Source organism: Tubulanus polymorphus, chromosome 1 (assembly GCF_964204645.1).
Source record: "Tubulanus polymorphus chromosome 1, tnTubPoly1.2, whole genome shotgun sequence".
Classification (NCBI taxonomy): Eukaryota; Metazoa; Nemertea; class Palaeonemertea; order Tubulaniformes; family Tubulanidae; genus Tubulanus; species Tubulanus polymorphus.
In genome coordinates, this window is record NC_134025.1 from 23141275 (window position 1) to 23155589 (window position 14315).

General features: G+C 36.2%; 2 protein-coding genes across 2 annotated transcripts; one reads left to right on the plus strand and one right to left on the minus strand.

The window, feature by feature from the left end:
* Positions 1-3814: 3814 nt before the first annotated feature.
* On the plus strand, positions 3815-9539 carry LOC141908079 (cytochrome P450 3A21-like). The gene is made up of 14 exons (XM_074797899.1): positions 3815-4252; positions 4835-4931; positions 5357-5415; positions 5662-5758; positions 5878-5997; positions 6218-6306; positions 6487-6635; positions 6712-6836; positions 7179-7287; positions 7454-7617; positions 8143-8228; positions 8319-8456; positions 8625-8787; positions 8872-9539. Exons 1-14 carry the CDS (start codon positions 4134-4136, stop codon positions 8950-8952), a joined length of 1596 nt encoding a protein of 531 aa, XP_074654000.1. The 5' UTR covers positions 3815-4133; the 3' UTR covers positions 8953-9539.
* Positions 9540-10352: 813 nt separating this feature from the next.
* On the minus strand, positions 10353-13721 carry LOC141910718 (solute carrier family 35 member F2-like). Its single transcript, XM_074801453.1, has 8 exons — positions 13568-13721; positions 12784-12890; positions 12504-12697; positions 11913-12072; positions 11675-11831; positions 11545-11600; positions 11133-11287; positions 10353-10886 (listed from the first exon to the last, which is right to left on the minus strand). The coding sequence occupies exons 1-8, from the start codon at positions 13666-13668 to the stop codon at positions 10638-10640; spliced, it is 1179 nt and encodes a 392-aa protein (XP_074657554.1). The 5' UTR covers positions 13669-13721; the 3' UTR covers positions 10353-10637.
* Positions 13722-14315: the final 594 nt, after the last annotated feature.

Consider the following 14315-nt stretch of genomic DNA (forward strand, 5'->3'; position numbering starts at 1 on the left):
CAAGACGAATCCGCCAGATATTCCTCATGCTAGGAACATGCACGTATCCACTATCCCAATCAATAATCTTATAATATCATCCGAATAGACCAAAACTATGACCACTGCTGATAAGCGAGCCTTACTTCAACTTGAGAAAGCCTTTATATGTATCATTTCTTTCGTGGTTGCGAAGTAGTGGTACCTTCATTGACTGTAAAACGTTTTAGAGTCCATGGTACCGTATATTCTAGTGATTTTTACTAGTAAGGAAAAAAATCGCAATCAGTTAAGATGATTTTTATAGTCAAATTCTTTGCGGTACTACCTCGTTGAAGAAATTTGGGGTGCGGTATTAGAACGGATTAGAAAAATTAATTGCAGCCTCTTTCTTCGTTTACAACATTTCCTTCAGGTCGGAATTATTCTAACATTTACATTCCCTATACATGGAAAGTGTTCATCTTTCAGTGAGTCTTCAATTTTTTTTATGATTCAATTTTGTTCGAGGGATATTTCATTTTGATAGATCCGTCCAGGGTTCCAAAAAATACCGACAAGCGCATATGCTAACATTTATGATGGTATCTCTACGGCAAGATGTATCAAATCATGTTGTTTCCAGCTCAATCAAGAGTTAAATCATACTCTACCTAGTTGATGACCGATTGCTTTGACATGGTACTTGGAATCGGTCACAATTATGGTATCATAGGGTACATGAATTGGCGAACGATCTTACTGTTACGCTTAGATATATTGTTATCATTCTTTAATCCAACGTGTATGGCTACATTTTTCCCTCTTTCCACATGTTCTCTCATTTCAAAATTTCTGACGGCTGCGAATCGATTTTTCATGTGACAGTTTGATTGTCAGTTCGGAGGTAGCAACTTTAAAAACACATGCACATCAAAATCAACTGTCATTCGTTGGATGAGGAAAATGTTTAAATACACAAATCTTTTCGCTCACGGTAAAATCATTGTTTCAATCGCTTACAATGGCTTCATTCATGAAGATTTTGTCCATCGCTATCGTCGTTGCCACCATAGAGCGTAAGTATAAATGAGACTCTTGCAATTTCTGGCTAACGTGTATATAATCCATAGATCATCGTACAAAAGTTATGAGTCAAGCTTTTCCTGATATTCACTTATTTTCACTCGGTTCGGATGGCTTTGAAATTTACAAACTCGTCTTTAAGTATATATGTAACTAACTCATTGTTTTCGTACGGATCCCCGGAGGGGACATGATGAGAAATAAATGTATTTTTTTCGTACGTGTAATCTTTTCGTTCGAACTGACATTTACAATGTAAATGTCAGTTTGTTATATTCTGCGAACAGTTTTTTCTCGTAAAATCTTTACGTAAATTGCCATGTCTCTGTATTATAATGAACTTGCTTATCTTAAACTGAGGGTAGGCGAATTGAATTGGTACTTAGGATGGCCAGCCCCGCATTCTTGACCATGATTCCTCGGACTTTTTGCTCATCATCTCATTTTCGTTCTCATGCCAAGATTTTTTCTTAGTGGAAAATACTGGAATAGTAAAGCATGTTACATATCATTTCCCCTTGTACCTGTGTATTTTCCTGAAAAAAAGTCCGTTCTCCAAGCAATTAATAATGCCTTATATATGATTCGTATTGCCTACATCGTCTTTTTAGTAAAGGAAAATCAGTACATTTATCATTATCAGATGTTGAGGAATAACATATTATCCGAATGTCTGCCATAAATGCAAACACCCTATGACTCAGGCAAAAACTGAATTGGTGTGTTCATTCACAGAAATCATCTTTTGACGAAATGACGTTTTCCGTCTGTCTCAATCGTCGGGTTGTACCTTAGTTTCAGATGGTTGCAAGACCAACACAAACGCAGAGAGAGATATGACTGAATACAACAGTAAACTAGCTATAGCTGTCGACGACGACTGTGATTGTACATCGGAAGAAGATTGTGGGAAATGCGCTTATGCGAACGTAGATTGTAATTATGCACGAAAAATCGCAGTGGATCCCCTCGATAGATGCGTAGAAAGTGCAAAACAAATTTATAGTTCCATTGAAAAATGTGGTACGAAACACAGTGATGATAGTAATCCAAAGTGCATGATCGAAAGATGTATTGCGCTAGCTAGAATGCAACACTGGCAAAACTTAGGTATGGTAAACCTGCCGGTACAGTGTATCTAATAAAATATGCATATTTTCTTGTGTCGGATATGTCATCTTTTTAAACGATTCACGTTGGCAATGTTAACGTATCTTTAAAAAAAATTTTTCGTTTTCATTTAGGGTATGACAGTGGTTCATCTGTGGAAGATATTCTGTGCATAGATCAGGACATATACCAAAATGGTTTAACGCAAAATCACTGCTACGGCGTGGAATGAACATAAATATTCCATATGATTGTTAACTGCAATTTAAGATTTAACAGTCAAGAAAAATAACACTGTTTTGTCGTCAAAATTGTTCCTTTTCAATATGTATTTCTGTATGCATGCTCTATCTTTGAAATAAATAAATACACAAGCAATAATACTAAGCGGTTAATAATACATAAGAAGTTACGTAAAAGCTTTTGTTTAGTTTTTTCATCGATTAGGGGGGGGGGGGTGTGTATGGGCGGCCATTCCCGCCAAAAATCAGCGTTTCGTCTATTTTGCTCGTCACTCGTTACTCTTTCGCTCTGTTCCGGATTTCCGACGTCGACCATTCTTCGTGAATAGGACTGAATTTAGCTTTGCTAAATTGGTGGAGGACCCGGGCATCGGGACCGTAGACGTATGCAGGAATTCCTGAACCGAAGGATGCTGAAAACAGAAGTTCCGAAGTCAACAAAATCAGATAAAGCTACCATGGACACAGCGGTCATGACTGTCAACACGACTCATGAAATAGGATCTCAGACAGTTGAGGACGTCATAACTACCGCTGAAATAAAGAAATGGAGTGACGAGCGAACTATCAGTTTGGAATACCAAAACTGGAACTGACTTAATTTTTACACATAGCTATTTATATCACACAGATTCAGACAGGTTGAGACATGGAAAATGATACAAAAACAAAGGTGACGAGTAGTGACATGACAGTGAGACAAACAACAATTAACACATTCTGGCACAGACAAACAGTCTCAGAGGACAATGAGTAGGTGTGATATTATATATAGGATCTTTTCAGGAATTGTTTATTATGATCACGAGCCTGTGAGTACGCGTACATCATCAATGAGCCACAAAACAAAAGGAAAATCTGAACGCCGAGTCCGATAGAAGCAATGTTTTCCGGGCCGCCAAAATCATTGCCCCATTTGAAAAGATGGTATTTTTAGACTACCAAATGATTTTTAAGACATAACACACATCGTAAAGTACTAAAAAGATCGCGTTTTCTTTAAACAGGATCAACAAGGCGACTCAGAGGCACTTAGTCACAACGAGCACCACCATGCTTCGCCATTCCTTGGTGTAAAACAGACCATATTCAGATCGAAACAGAAACAGATACAGATCCTCACACTTGGCCAACACTCTCAAAGACCCGGACTTCCGCGATTGCTGACTGAACCAACCGACCACTCGTCGGGCGTGGAGCTCTCGACAGTGCCCGGGGCCGGGTTTGGTGATTTGTCTCGCACGCCGCGAACCTTTTATTCGCTGGAACAAAGATTCAAGCTGCCCTCTACGCTACAAAACCTGTAGGGCTACAGATCTGGATTGCCGTGACCGCCGGGAAGATTCCCGCCGCTAGGCCGCGGATCCGTCTCTGGTAAGTGTCCATACAGTGTCGCCATCTAGTCCGGCGTAGCCGTTGAAGTGAAGATGGTGTTGTTGTCGATTATAGAAATTATGACAGGACCTCTATCGCCGCAAACTCCAAAAATGAAAAATGCTTCGTAAAACCAACGAAAGAACTAATGAATTTGCCTCCAACTACATCAACGGGGACTGATCAACAGGGTTGACTATGCTATGTCGAATCGAAACGTCGTATCATCGGCATAAGACATTAAACTACGAAATGAAATCTACAATTTAACGTTTTTTTTTATTAGATTAATTTTTTGATCTAAGAATAGACACAATAATCCAAATCAAACCCAATGCCAAATCGAGCAGAGAAGAAAAAAGAATGAATTCATCTTCGGCAGTGATTACCGATATAATGGAAATCCCATATTATTTGGTTAATAATGGCGTATTAACTAATATTATTCTGATGTGTAGTGGCTTAATGTGTTTGGTTTACTTGTGAGTATCAACCATGTCCATACCATCCTTTGCCAACCAATTTGGTGAATCTAGCATTAGGCCTACCAATTGTAAGTCTTGACAGACGCTGTTACACTTACGGTCCCCTACTATAGCTGTTTTGGGTAACAGCGGCTAGATACTAGACTAACCTCTTGTCTGACTACCAGACAGTCTTACAAGTTTCCCCTGGCCTAGAACGACAAGAACAATGATAAGTTCCTAGACAACACCACTTCCATGCTACCCCACTTCACCTTTTCTTGATTGGTCACTGTAAGTGTGAGCTTTAGGTCGAACCACAGCATACTTGGAGGCCCTAGGATATTGGAGGCCAGAGACGCACTTTTACTAGGCGAAATCTTGAATCATGCGTGCTTCTTTTCGCCTACAGAAACAGCAAGGGACAACAAAGAATAGTTAACTTCCATTTACTTATAGATCATAACTAGCCTATATTGTTGTTTGCTACTATGAGACAAACCTCAACAACTTAAGTTAGTCAGTAAATCTGGGCCTCTGTAGATATTTTTCGTATTCAAATATCCTTGATTATTGATCAGTTTATATGTGTATATTCAGGTACGCGACTTGGACGTATTCTTACTTCAGAAATCTAGGTATTAAAGGACCTAGACCGTCGCCCTTTTTGGGAACGCTGTCATCTGCAATGACGGAGGTATGACATGCATCTACAGTAGACTACCTTACTCAAGGTTGCAATAGCAATACATGTACATATATGTATAGATATATATATATATATATATATATATATATATATATATATATATATATATATATATATATATGCACTGGATCCCTAAAGTGACTGAATGCTTATATTCACCATAATGTCTGATATGATGTATTTGGAGAAAACCTTCTATTTCCCTGATTCTCAGTGTTGTATCCAGTCAATAAAAAATAAACAGTCCCAATGCTGAGTTAACTGTAGCTATCAACATCAAAATCACCCTTTTTCCAATGCCAATGATAGATTGATTTGAAATTTTTCATACGATAATACATTATATATCAATGTATGTATAATTTTACGAAATACATTATTCTATTTTCACATATGTGTATGATTTTTTTCAGGGCATTGCCAAACATGATCAGAGCCTTTACAATATGTATGCAAAAGAGAAAGTTTATGGGTATGTAATGAACTCATTCAGTGCCGGTAGTTTTATTACGTTACTTGATCATTGAACACAAGAACTTTAAATGGTTAAATGGATCATAATCAACACAACCTTAATCTGCTATTCGATTATGCAGTTAAATTTTTAGTGCATTTTAGATAGCATTTTAATCAAACATATTCTAGTTCAGAACATTTAAGTTGAGTTAAGCCTCGTTGAATTTGCGTATCATTTCGCTTATCATGTTTGAATATCTAGAATCTATGAAGGGCGTTTGCCAGTTTTGATGGTAATGGATATTAATATGGTTGAACGGATTTTGATAAAAGACTTCCATTCTTTTCGCAATCGTAGAGTAAGTGTATGTTTATGTTGCGGTAAGCCTAATTTGATAAATATACTGGTATTTGTCTGCAAAATATTTTATTGTTACACCACTTTCAGGTATTAAACCTGAGAACTCTTTTATTTCAGTCATTTGGATATGCTGGTTCTATGCTTAGCAAAGGGTTGTTAGGAGCTCAAGGCAAATACTGGGAACACATACATTCTATCATTACAGATGCCTTAGCTCATGATAAAAGTTTAAAAAAGGTCAGTGCTAGCATCAATATTAAATTCTGAAATATAATGTACTCTCTAAGGCAAGTGTCCTTTCATTAATAATCTTTATGAAAAATTAATTAGTTTTTGCATACCTGGTGAATGCAATGACATAGGTTTCAGAGTCTTGAAGCCATCAGGTTTGAGTCTCTGCATATAAATTGGGATATTTGTAATGAACATTGGATGCACTTATGAAATCGTTATTTAGATATTTTCAGGTTTGTCTGTCTGCACTGAAAGATTGGCTAATTATGTGACAATTCAAGCAGAAAAAGGAAATAGTTTCAATGCTCAAAGGTAACTATGATTGACATTTGTAATTCAGGAACAGTCTTGAGTATGCAGTTATTTAATGCTCTCGATATAATCTAAAAACAGATTATTTACGGGTTTCTTTTCCATCCTAGCCCAATCGTTTATTGATATTTCACTCATTCACAAATTTGTGTAATCCTAATCCTAATCTCATTTTTTCAGTCTTTTCACCGCGTATAGTACAGATGTGACTGCGTGTGTTTTCTTCGATACTGACATCGACTCCATAGCAAATCCTTGTAACGCGTATGTAAGATATACCCGCGAAATATTACAATTAGCATACAGCCATCCTATATTCATTCTCTACTGTAAGTTATCCGAACATTTAAGACGTTGATGATTCAACTACGCAATAGTGAAATTTTGAATAATGTTTCATCGCAGTTTTTCTGCCATCGATTGCGAATATTGTGATGAAGTTGGGATACACGTTGATACCGGCTCGCTTGTCTCATTTCTTTACGAGTCTAATCGAACAATCGTTCAGGCGAAGAAAAGAAAATCCTCAGGTTTGTCTTTTACTAGGACCCTGTACCGATTGTCAATTGGATCTAACCAAACATTCTCGTTTCATGTGGATAATAGTTATGAAGAAATGTCTTGAAGTTTGTGATGTTCTATGATATTGCGTGTCATGAAATCTTCGCTTATACATGTTTGATATACAGTGGACCTTGCCTAACTCGGACAAAATTAGTCTGAGGTAACAAAGTCCAAGTTACGGATAGGAAAATACACAAAGAAGTCAGAAAAATGATTTGGTCATGTCCTAGTAAAGCTACGTTTACAATATCACTGCTTGTGTATGGATATGTTTTCGCTACATTTGTATTGTTTGCTCTTTTCTAAAGGAAGTTAGTAATGACTTTCTACGAATCTTGATGGAGAAAAAAGTCGACTCAAGTAACCCTTCGCTCATGGACAATGTCACGTCAGATGGAGAAACATGGTCTTCCAAAGGTACAGGAATCAATTGAAAAATGTCCAACCCGAAATTTAGTGGGTTTTACTATCTAATTATTGGAAGAACCTGTAAATGACATACCTAACATCAAATCAAAACGTTGAATTGAAAATAAAGAAAACATCCAGGAGGCCCAACTGATATTGAATACTTCATTTGTAGGGCTGACGGTGAATGAGATTGTGGCGCAGTCAGTGACACTTTTTATCGCAGCTTTTGATACTACTAGTCTTTCATTGACTTTAACATCATGGCATCTTGCCCGATATCCTGAAGTTCAGAATAAAGTTTTGCAGGAGCTAGATGATGCTATTGGTGACCAACAGGTACATATAGTAATATCCATCATATTCAAGGGTGGATCCACCTGGTCCGCCCCATCAAAATTCAAATGTTCCTCTCAAAAAGTCTGGAAAAATATTTTTTGCAATGCCCCTTTTGCCCTTAGTTTTTGTGGGAGGGCCACCAGAACTCCCACCAAGGTTTCACACTTGCAGCCCTTGCATTGCAAAATCTGCCCTTTTCAGAGTAAGTGCCAATGCCAATTGTCAGGTCCATCCCCCACACCTCTAAGAATCCTAGATCCGTCCTTGACAGCGATGTGGGTATACTAAAATATATCTGTTTACGCAATGTGCAAGGTTTTGATTTTGGTCAGTACGATTCAATATCTTGTAACAGTCTATCCTTGAACCTATTTCATAATATCTTTCTTACATAGTAAATTCATTTTGCCGCACGGTGGAGAGAAAAAAACTTAGAATTTGATATTAAAACAAGAGTTTGATAGAATGAACCTACGGAAACCCATAGATTGTTCGATGAATGAATTCTCATTACTCTTTCAACAGGAATTGACCTTCGAAAATGTAAAGGACTTGGACTACTTGGAGATGGTGATTTCTGAAGTTCTGCGTCTGTACCCTCCATCGGTCAGGTACAGGCTTCATTCACGCAAACAAAATTCGATCACTTATGCTGGAATCAACTAGCGTTACAGGACTGACAGATAGTATTACTGTTTCAGGAATGAGAGAAAGGCCGATAGAGATGTCATGATAGAAGGAATATTCATACCAAAAGATCTCCTCATCGCAATACCTATCAGTGCCATTCATCTTGATCCTAAATTCTGGCCTGAGCCAAAAAACTTTGATCCTGAAAGGTAAACAGCTGAATTTTAAATGATACTCTTTAATATAAAGTACTGTGATGACTACTACTCTGCGTTTATGGAATGACAAGTCATTCTGCTTCTTCCGTAATAATTTCTAACCCCTCAGTGGAGTGTTACCATCTAAAATATTCAAAGAATATATTCATCTTATCATAGGTTCACTCCGGAAGCTAAAGCGAAGCGAAATCCCATGTGCTACCAACCATTTGGGGCTGGACCTCGCGGATGTGTTGGTAGTAAATTGGCCATGATGGAAATGAAGTTTTTGTTGGCTTCGATATTGAGAAAAGTGAAGTTCGTAACCTGTCAGGAAACAGCGGTATGTATATAATTCAGCATTCGATTTTGTTAAAAAGACAAAAGCACTGTTGTATTATTTTATGTCATCATCTGTGTATTGCAGGAGAACATAGTCATGAAGAAAACTGGATCGAATGTACCGGATACACCTATTGTTTTAGGGGTTGAGCTTAGAGATTGGTGATGAGATGGACACAATATTATAGATTGATTAACGAAACGTCTATCATGGAAGGAATGAATTCTTCCACTTATTATTTACTGTAAATGGGTCATGGTATTATCTGTTTTATACCATACCGGTGTATATCTTTGTTATAAATATTACATTACGCTATAGATAGATAATATTTGCATTTGTGAATTCTAGTCGACTTTTACAAAAAACTATATATACCGGTATATATGTAATATAAATATGGTGTTTTATTTGCCCCTATAGAAGTTTAGCCAAGTTCGATAATACTAGTTTTACAATAACTTGTGCATTGGCATAACAATTCATCTGAATCCAATGCAACCAACGCCAATCAGATTTCGACTTTTCGCTTTCAACTCATCCAGTATATCAATATTTCTGCGGACAAGAAACCTCATTTCATTAGAGTTTGATTGTAATTTTGGAGTGAAAAACAAAACCATAGTATTTAAGCCGAGTCAAAAAGTCAAGAAAGTTGCTTTAGAATGGCTAATTCATTTTAACTGCTGCAATCTAGTTGTAAAACTGTATTATCAAATGTACTCATTATCAAATCTGTTATGTGTTTTTTCATATTTAAGGATTTTATATACAATATATTGTACTGATATATAACAATATTAGATTTCTGAGTTTTTTGAAGTGCAGGGCAAATAATTTTGATTTCAGTCTGAATGTGGCTGAGATCCAGCTCAATGTTCAACAATTTCTATTAGTTTTGTATTTCAAGGAGTTCAGAGGAATTTAAAACCTCCGAGAATAAAGGCATGGAACTGTTCAAATTAACCCTTTCAGTGCGTCTACACCGCATAAATCAGTGATGGATTTTGCTAGTACACCGCACTGCGGTGTATTGATGTAATTAGTAATTAGTAATTATCTCTATTGAAAAATGGCAGCAAGTGTCAAACATAGTGAAATACTAGTAACTAATGATACACCGCAGTGCGGTGTAGACGCACTATAGTGGTATTCCCATTGTTCAACACACTAGGGTGGAATTTTTTAGAATTTTCAAATTTTCTCCAGCACTAAAAGGTATTAATTAGTCAGCACTGAAAGGGTTAAAATGCCTATGCCAGTTATAGGTAAGAAGCAACTCGCTGTCGAAGAGTACGATCTGCGCAGCTAATGAACAAAAGCATATGTACTTGACAAATCAATCCACCAAGTTTTTAATTGTAGTTATCCGACTACTGACAGGTATAGTGTTTAACTAACTTATGTACCTAGTGTAGGTCATCGGTAATAGATTACAATGTGGGTACACATGATAGGCTATAAATTTCTTTTTTGTGTACGCACTTTATGAATTGGTCCCACACAACACTACACTGAGAAATGAAAAGGAATGATTTATTTCAGAATATAATCGGTTTATTGCATTAATTAAGAATCCATAATAAAATAAATATATTTATAAAAAATAGCTACTAAACTTACTACCGGTACATAATACTGATATGTATATATGGAGTCTTGAGGTTAAAGAAATCTTAAAAATCAAATTGAATCAGTCTCAAATACCCGATACACAAATAGTTACAGAATGTTATTGCACTTATAATATCATTACTTAACAGCCGCATATGCCATTGCGAAATACAACAACTATGGATTGCACCAGATAATTAGTGGAATTTAAGAGAAATTTAACAGTTCACGTCATTTCATAAACTATTCAATGGAGTCCTTTCAGTTACGCTATCCGAACTTTCATCTGTTTGAATTCGATTTCCAGAATTTTCCGTACAAGTCCTTACAGTAGGAATCAATTGTGGAATTTCATCTGAAAGTTTATCCGTCGTATTATCTTCCACATTTTCCTGATCTGCGTCTGCTGTTGGTGTACGCTTCGAACAGTAAACGATCACGCCGATAATGATGAATGCGAATGATATAAAATATAGAGCATGGAACTGCAATGAAACAAAAACAGAATATCCTGATTATATATTTGACGAAGACTCAATAAAATATAGGGCATTTGAAAAATGATTCACTATAGATATTAGCAGCAATTTGAACAATGGCTTTTCTCCACATAATTCCCGTCTTTCTAAGTATTTAACTTCATTCCTTACTAGCCGCTCATTCCGTCAAACCTTAGAGTTCATGCATTTGTCATTTAGCATATGGTACCATCATATTTTATGCGTACATACCTGATATTTGAAAAGAAATAACCCAAACAGTAGGGCGTAGAAATCAGCTGATAATATGGACAAATTCACCGTAGCTGCACTGCTGAATTTCATAACGATCGGAACTAGTGTATAGTAAAGGAACAAGCAGACTCCGAATCCAAGTAGGCTTAACACTAGAATTGAAATTAATTTAATTTAACACGCAACTGCGGAACCTTAAAGCCCAGCACATGATGCAGGGAAACTTGGAATGAATCAAACATGCTTGATCTCAGCATTTTCCTGAAACCATATTTCTCATTTCTCTCAACACACACTACACAGGGAAATGTTTAGAAACATTCCTATCATCCGTTTTCCGTTTTTCCCTGCGCGATGTGCATCCGGCTTAAAGGGACACCTAAAGTAATTGAATTGTGCTGGTATCTACCTATTTCATAATTGGTGAAATCAATCTTCCGCACCGTATCACTTTCAAGTATTGAGCTGTAATAGATAAACAGATTTATAGCACATCTTTGAATTGCGACAAAAAATAAGATAACAGAATGCTTACTTACACTTGAATACCACTTATAATACTGCCAAAAAATCCAATAAAGGCCAGGAACTCGACTTGATTAAAACTTTTCACTACAAATTCTTCTCCAACGTTTGATATACCATAAAGAAGAGCACCCCCAAGACAAAGCAAATCACCAAGTACCATATTTGATGCTAAAATAAAAATACAAATACAGCGGTTAAACACTACAGATTTTGTATCAAATTGCACATTCTGCATTTTGATACACATACCGTTATCTGAATGTTTATGCGTGAGGACATCAGCAAGAACGAGAGCCCCAACACCGAGAATACAAATCACTACTCCTAGATAGTGAACCAACTTATATCTGGCTTTCAGGATGAGCCAGGACAGAATCAAAACAACAGGAATTGTGAAACAATCCAACAACTGAAAAGAAAATCATAATTTATTAAAGTGATATACCTGTAATCAAGTGTTCTCAAATTTCAATGAATCAATAATTTGACAATACAGTCAAACTTGCTTGATTTCGATCAGGGTTATTTTGTTATGAATTGTACTAATTCACTTTTTCTCATTAAATCAAAGAAAAATATCTCCTATTCGGATCCGAATTTTCTTAATTACGACTAAAATTTCAGTACCTTCAACGAAATTTCTATTGAAATAATTACATTTAATTCAGATTGATAATTTGCCTGTAGTACTTATATACCTTTTATTGATGACAATATTTTTTAGGTACATTATTAGGGTACCGGTAGTGATAGTTAATTTGGTTTTTGTCTAATTCCGACAAAATTCGTCAGTCCACAGTGATCCGAATGAAGCAAGTTTGACTGTACATGTTTTCTTACTTGGACACTGGTAACAGTAGTATACTGGTATGCTTTTACTACCATATAATTAGCTTCAACATCGATGATGGCCAAAATGAAATACTTCCATCCTCTCTCAACTAAAACCGGAACTAAATTCTCATCACCCCGTCTGCAGGCTAGCATTGGTGTATATACAATCGCTAATAGTACGTAATTAACGAAGTTTTGACCTAAAAATTCATTAGCATCAGCCAGTATTTTATTTGAAAAAGTTAACAAAACAGATGAAATAATTGCATAGAATTCAATCACTTACTGGTGGGTATAGAAACTCCATATCCTTGAAGTAAACCACTGGTTACTGCCGTGCCACATAACAAGAGAGATAACACTTGACCAAAGCCGATTGCTTTCACCAAATACCTCAAATTACAAATGGAATCTTTAACGTAATGTTTTTCATTTTGCATTATTATTTTTAAGGACACACATATTCGATAGATGTAATGTGAGGACCAACTGAGCCAAAATTATAACTTCCAAGACTTAGGATTATTTCACTCCAGTAAAGTTACCCACACTTTTGTCATTTATCTATGGAAAAAGAGTTCCAAATTGTCAATGGAAATTGTCATAATCACAGTGATGAAATAGGCTTATCGTGAATGTAATCACTATCTATGTTGTACATAATAAGATATTTCAATATTTCTATTCACAAGTGCCTGTACCCACCATTATTGTGGTCTGGAAATTCCTGTATATGTAACTGTACATTGTGTATAGTACAATACGATACAATACCTTCCTATATGGTACAGGTCGGTACTACTAATAGTACATGATAAGATAAGTTTATCTATCCTCCTACCATTTTCAAGGTATATGGAGGTAACAATAATTATTTTTACAATTGTACAAAAAAGAGAAAAATATGTAGAAATACAAGTACATGTGCACCAGGACGTGTCGCCACCTAACGTTGAAATAACTAACTAATCAATCAGCTGTACGACGACTTAATTGCAATTCAATTCGTTCTCTATTCACAGTTGCTAGATCGTCTAATTAATAGAACATTAACTACTAAAACAATATACCTAATAGGTAGATTCCTCAGCCATAGCGAACATTTCTCACTACATCGAGACTTATTTATGTCAATGGTTGAGCCAACATCACCGTCGCTGTATGCTGCCATATTGTTGATTCGACATTGATTCCGAGAGGGCGCTTACTACAGACCCTGTTGTGTATTCGGTATTAGTTTACGCTGTCACTGAAATGAATTAATATCGATAAGCCACTTTCGATAAATTCCAAACTCAATGATATGATTTGATGATATCAAACGGCACGTATATCATGTTGTGGCATTACTAATATCTTTGTTATAAAAAAAAACTAGCGTATCTTGTCAGATCATTATTTTCCAATGGTATCTAATCAGTTTGGCCCAAAATTGGAAAATTTAATTTCCGTCGTTGTTTGTTATGCTGTTTTAACTAGAGCCGGTGAATTCACCATATATCTGAATCCTCTAGTTTTAGTTTCGATTCAAACTCAACATTTGTGGATTCGTAAACTGATTAATTGATTCTTTCATCACTAATTTCCATGGGATCCCGGGATTTTATTCCCTCAATATTCAAGCGTCGCGGTCAGCATGCCTGATTATATAGAAAACCCTAGTATATTGTCTATAGTTTACAAATTTCATAAAGAAAAGGCAGAGTTGCATTCTTTTAATTTAAAAGCGATGCCGTTTCTTCTTTTATCGCACAACACACGGACGCGCTCCCTCTCTCTAGCTACGCGGCTTCTAAGTCGATGTCCAGATAGTGCATC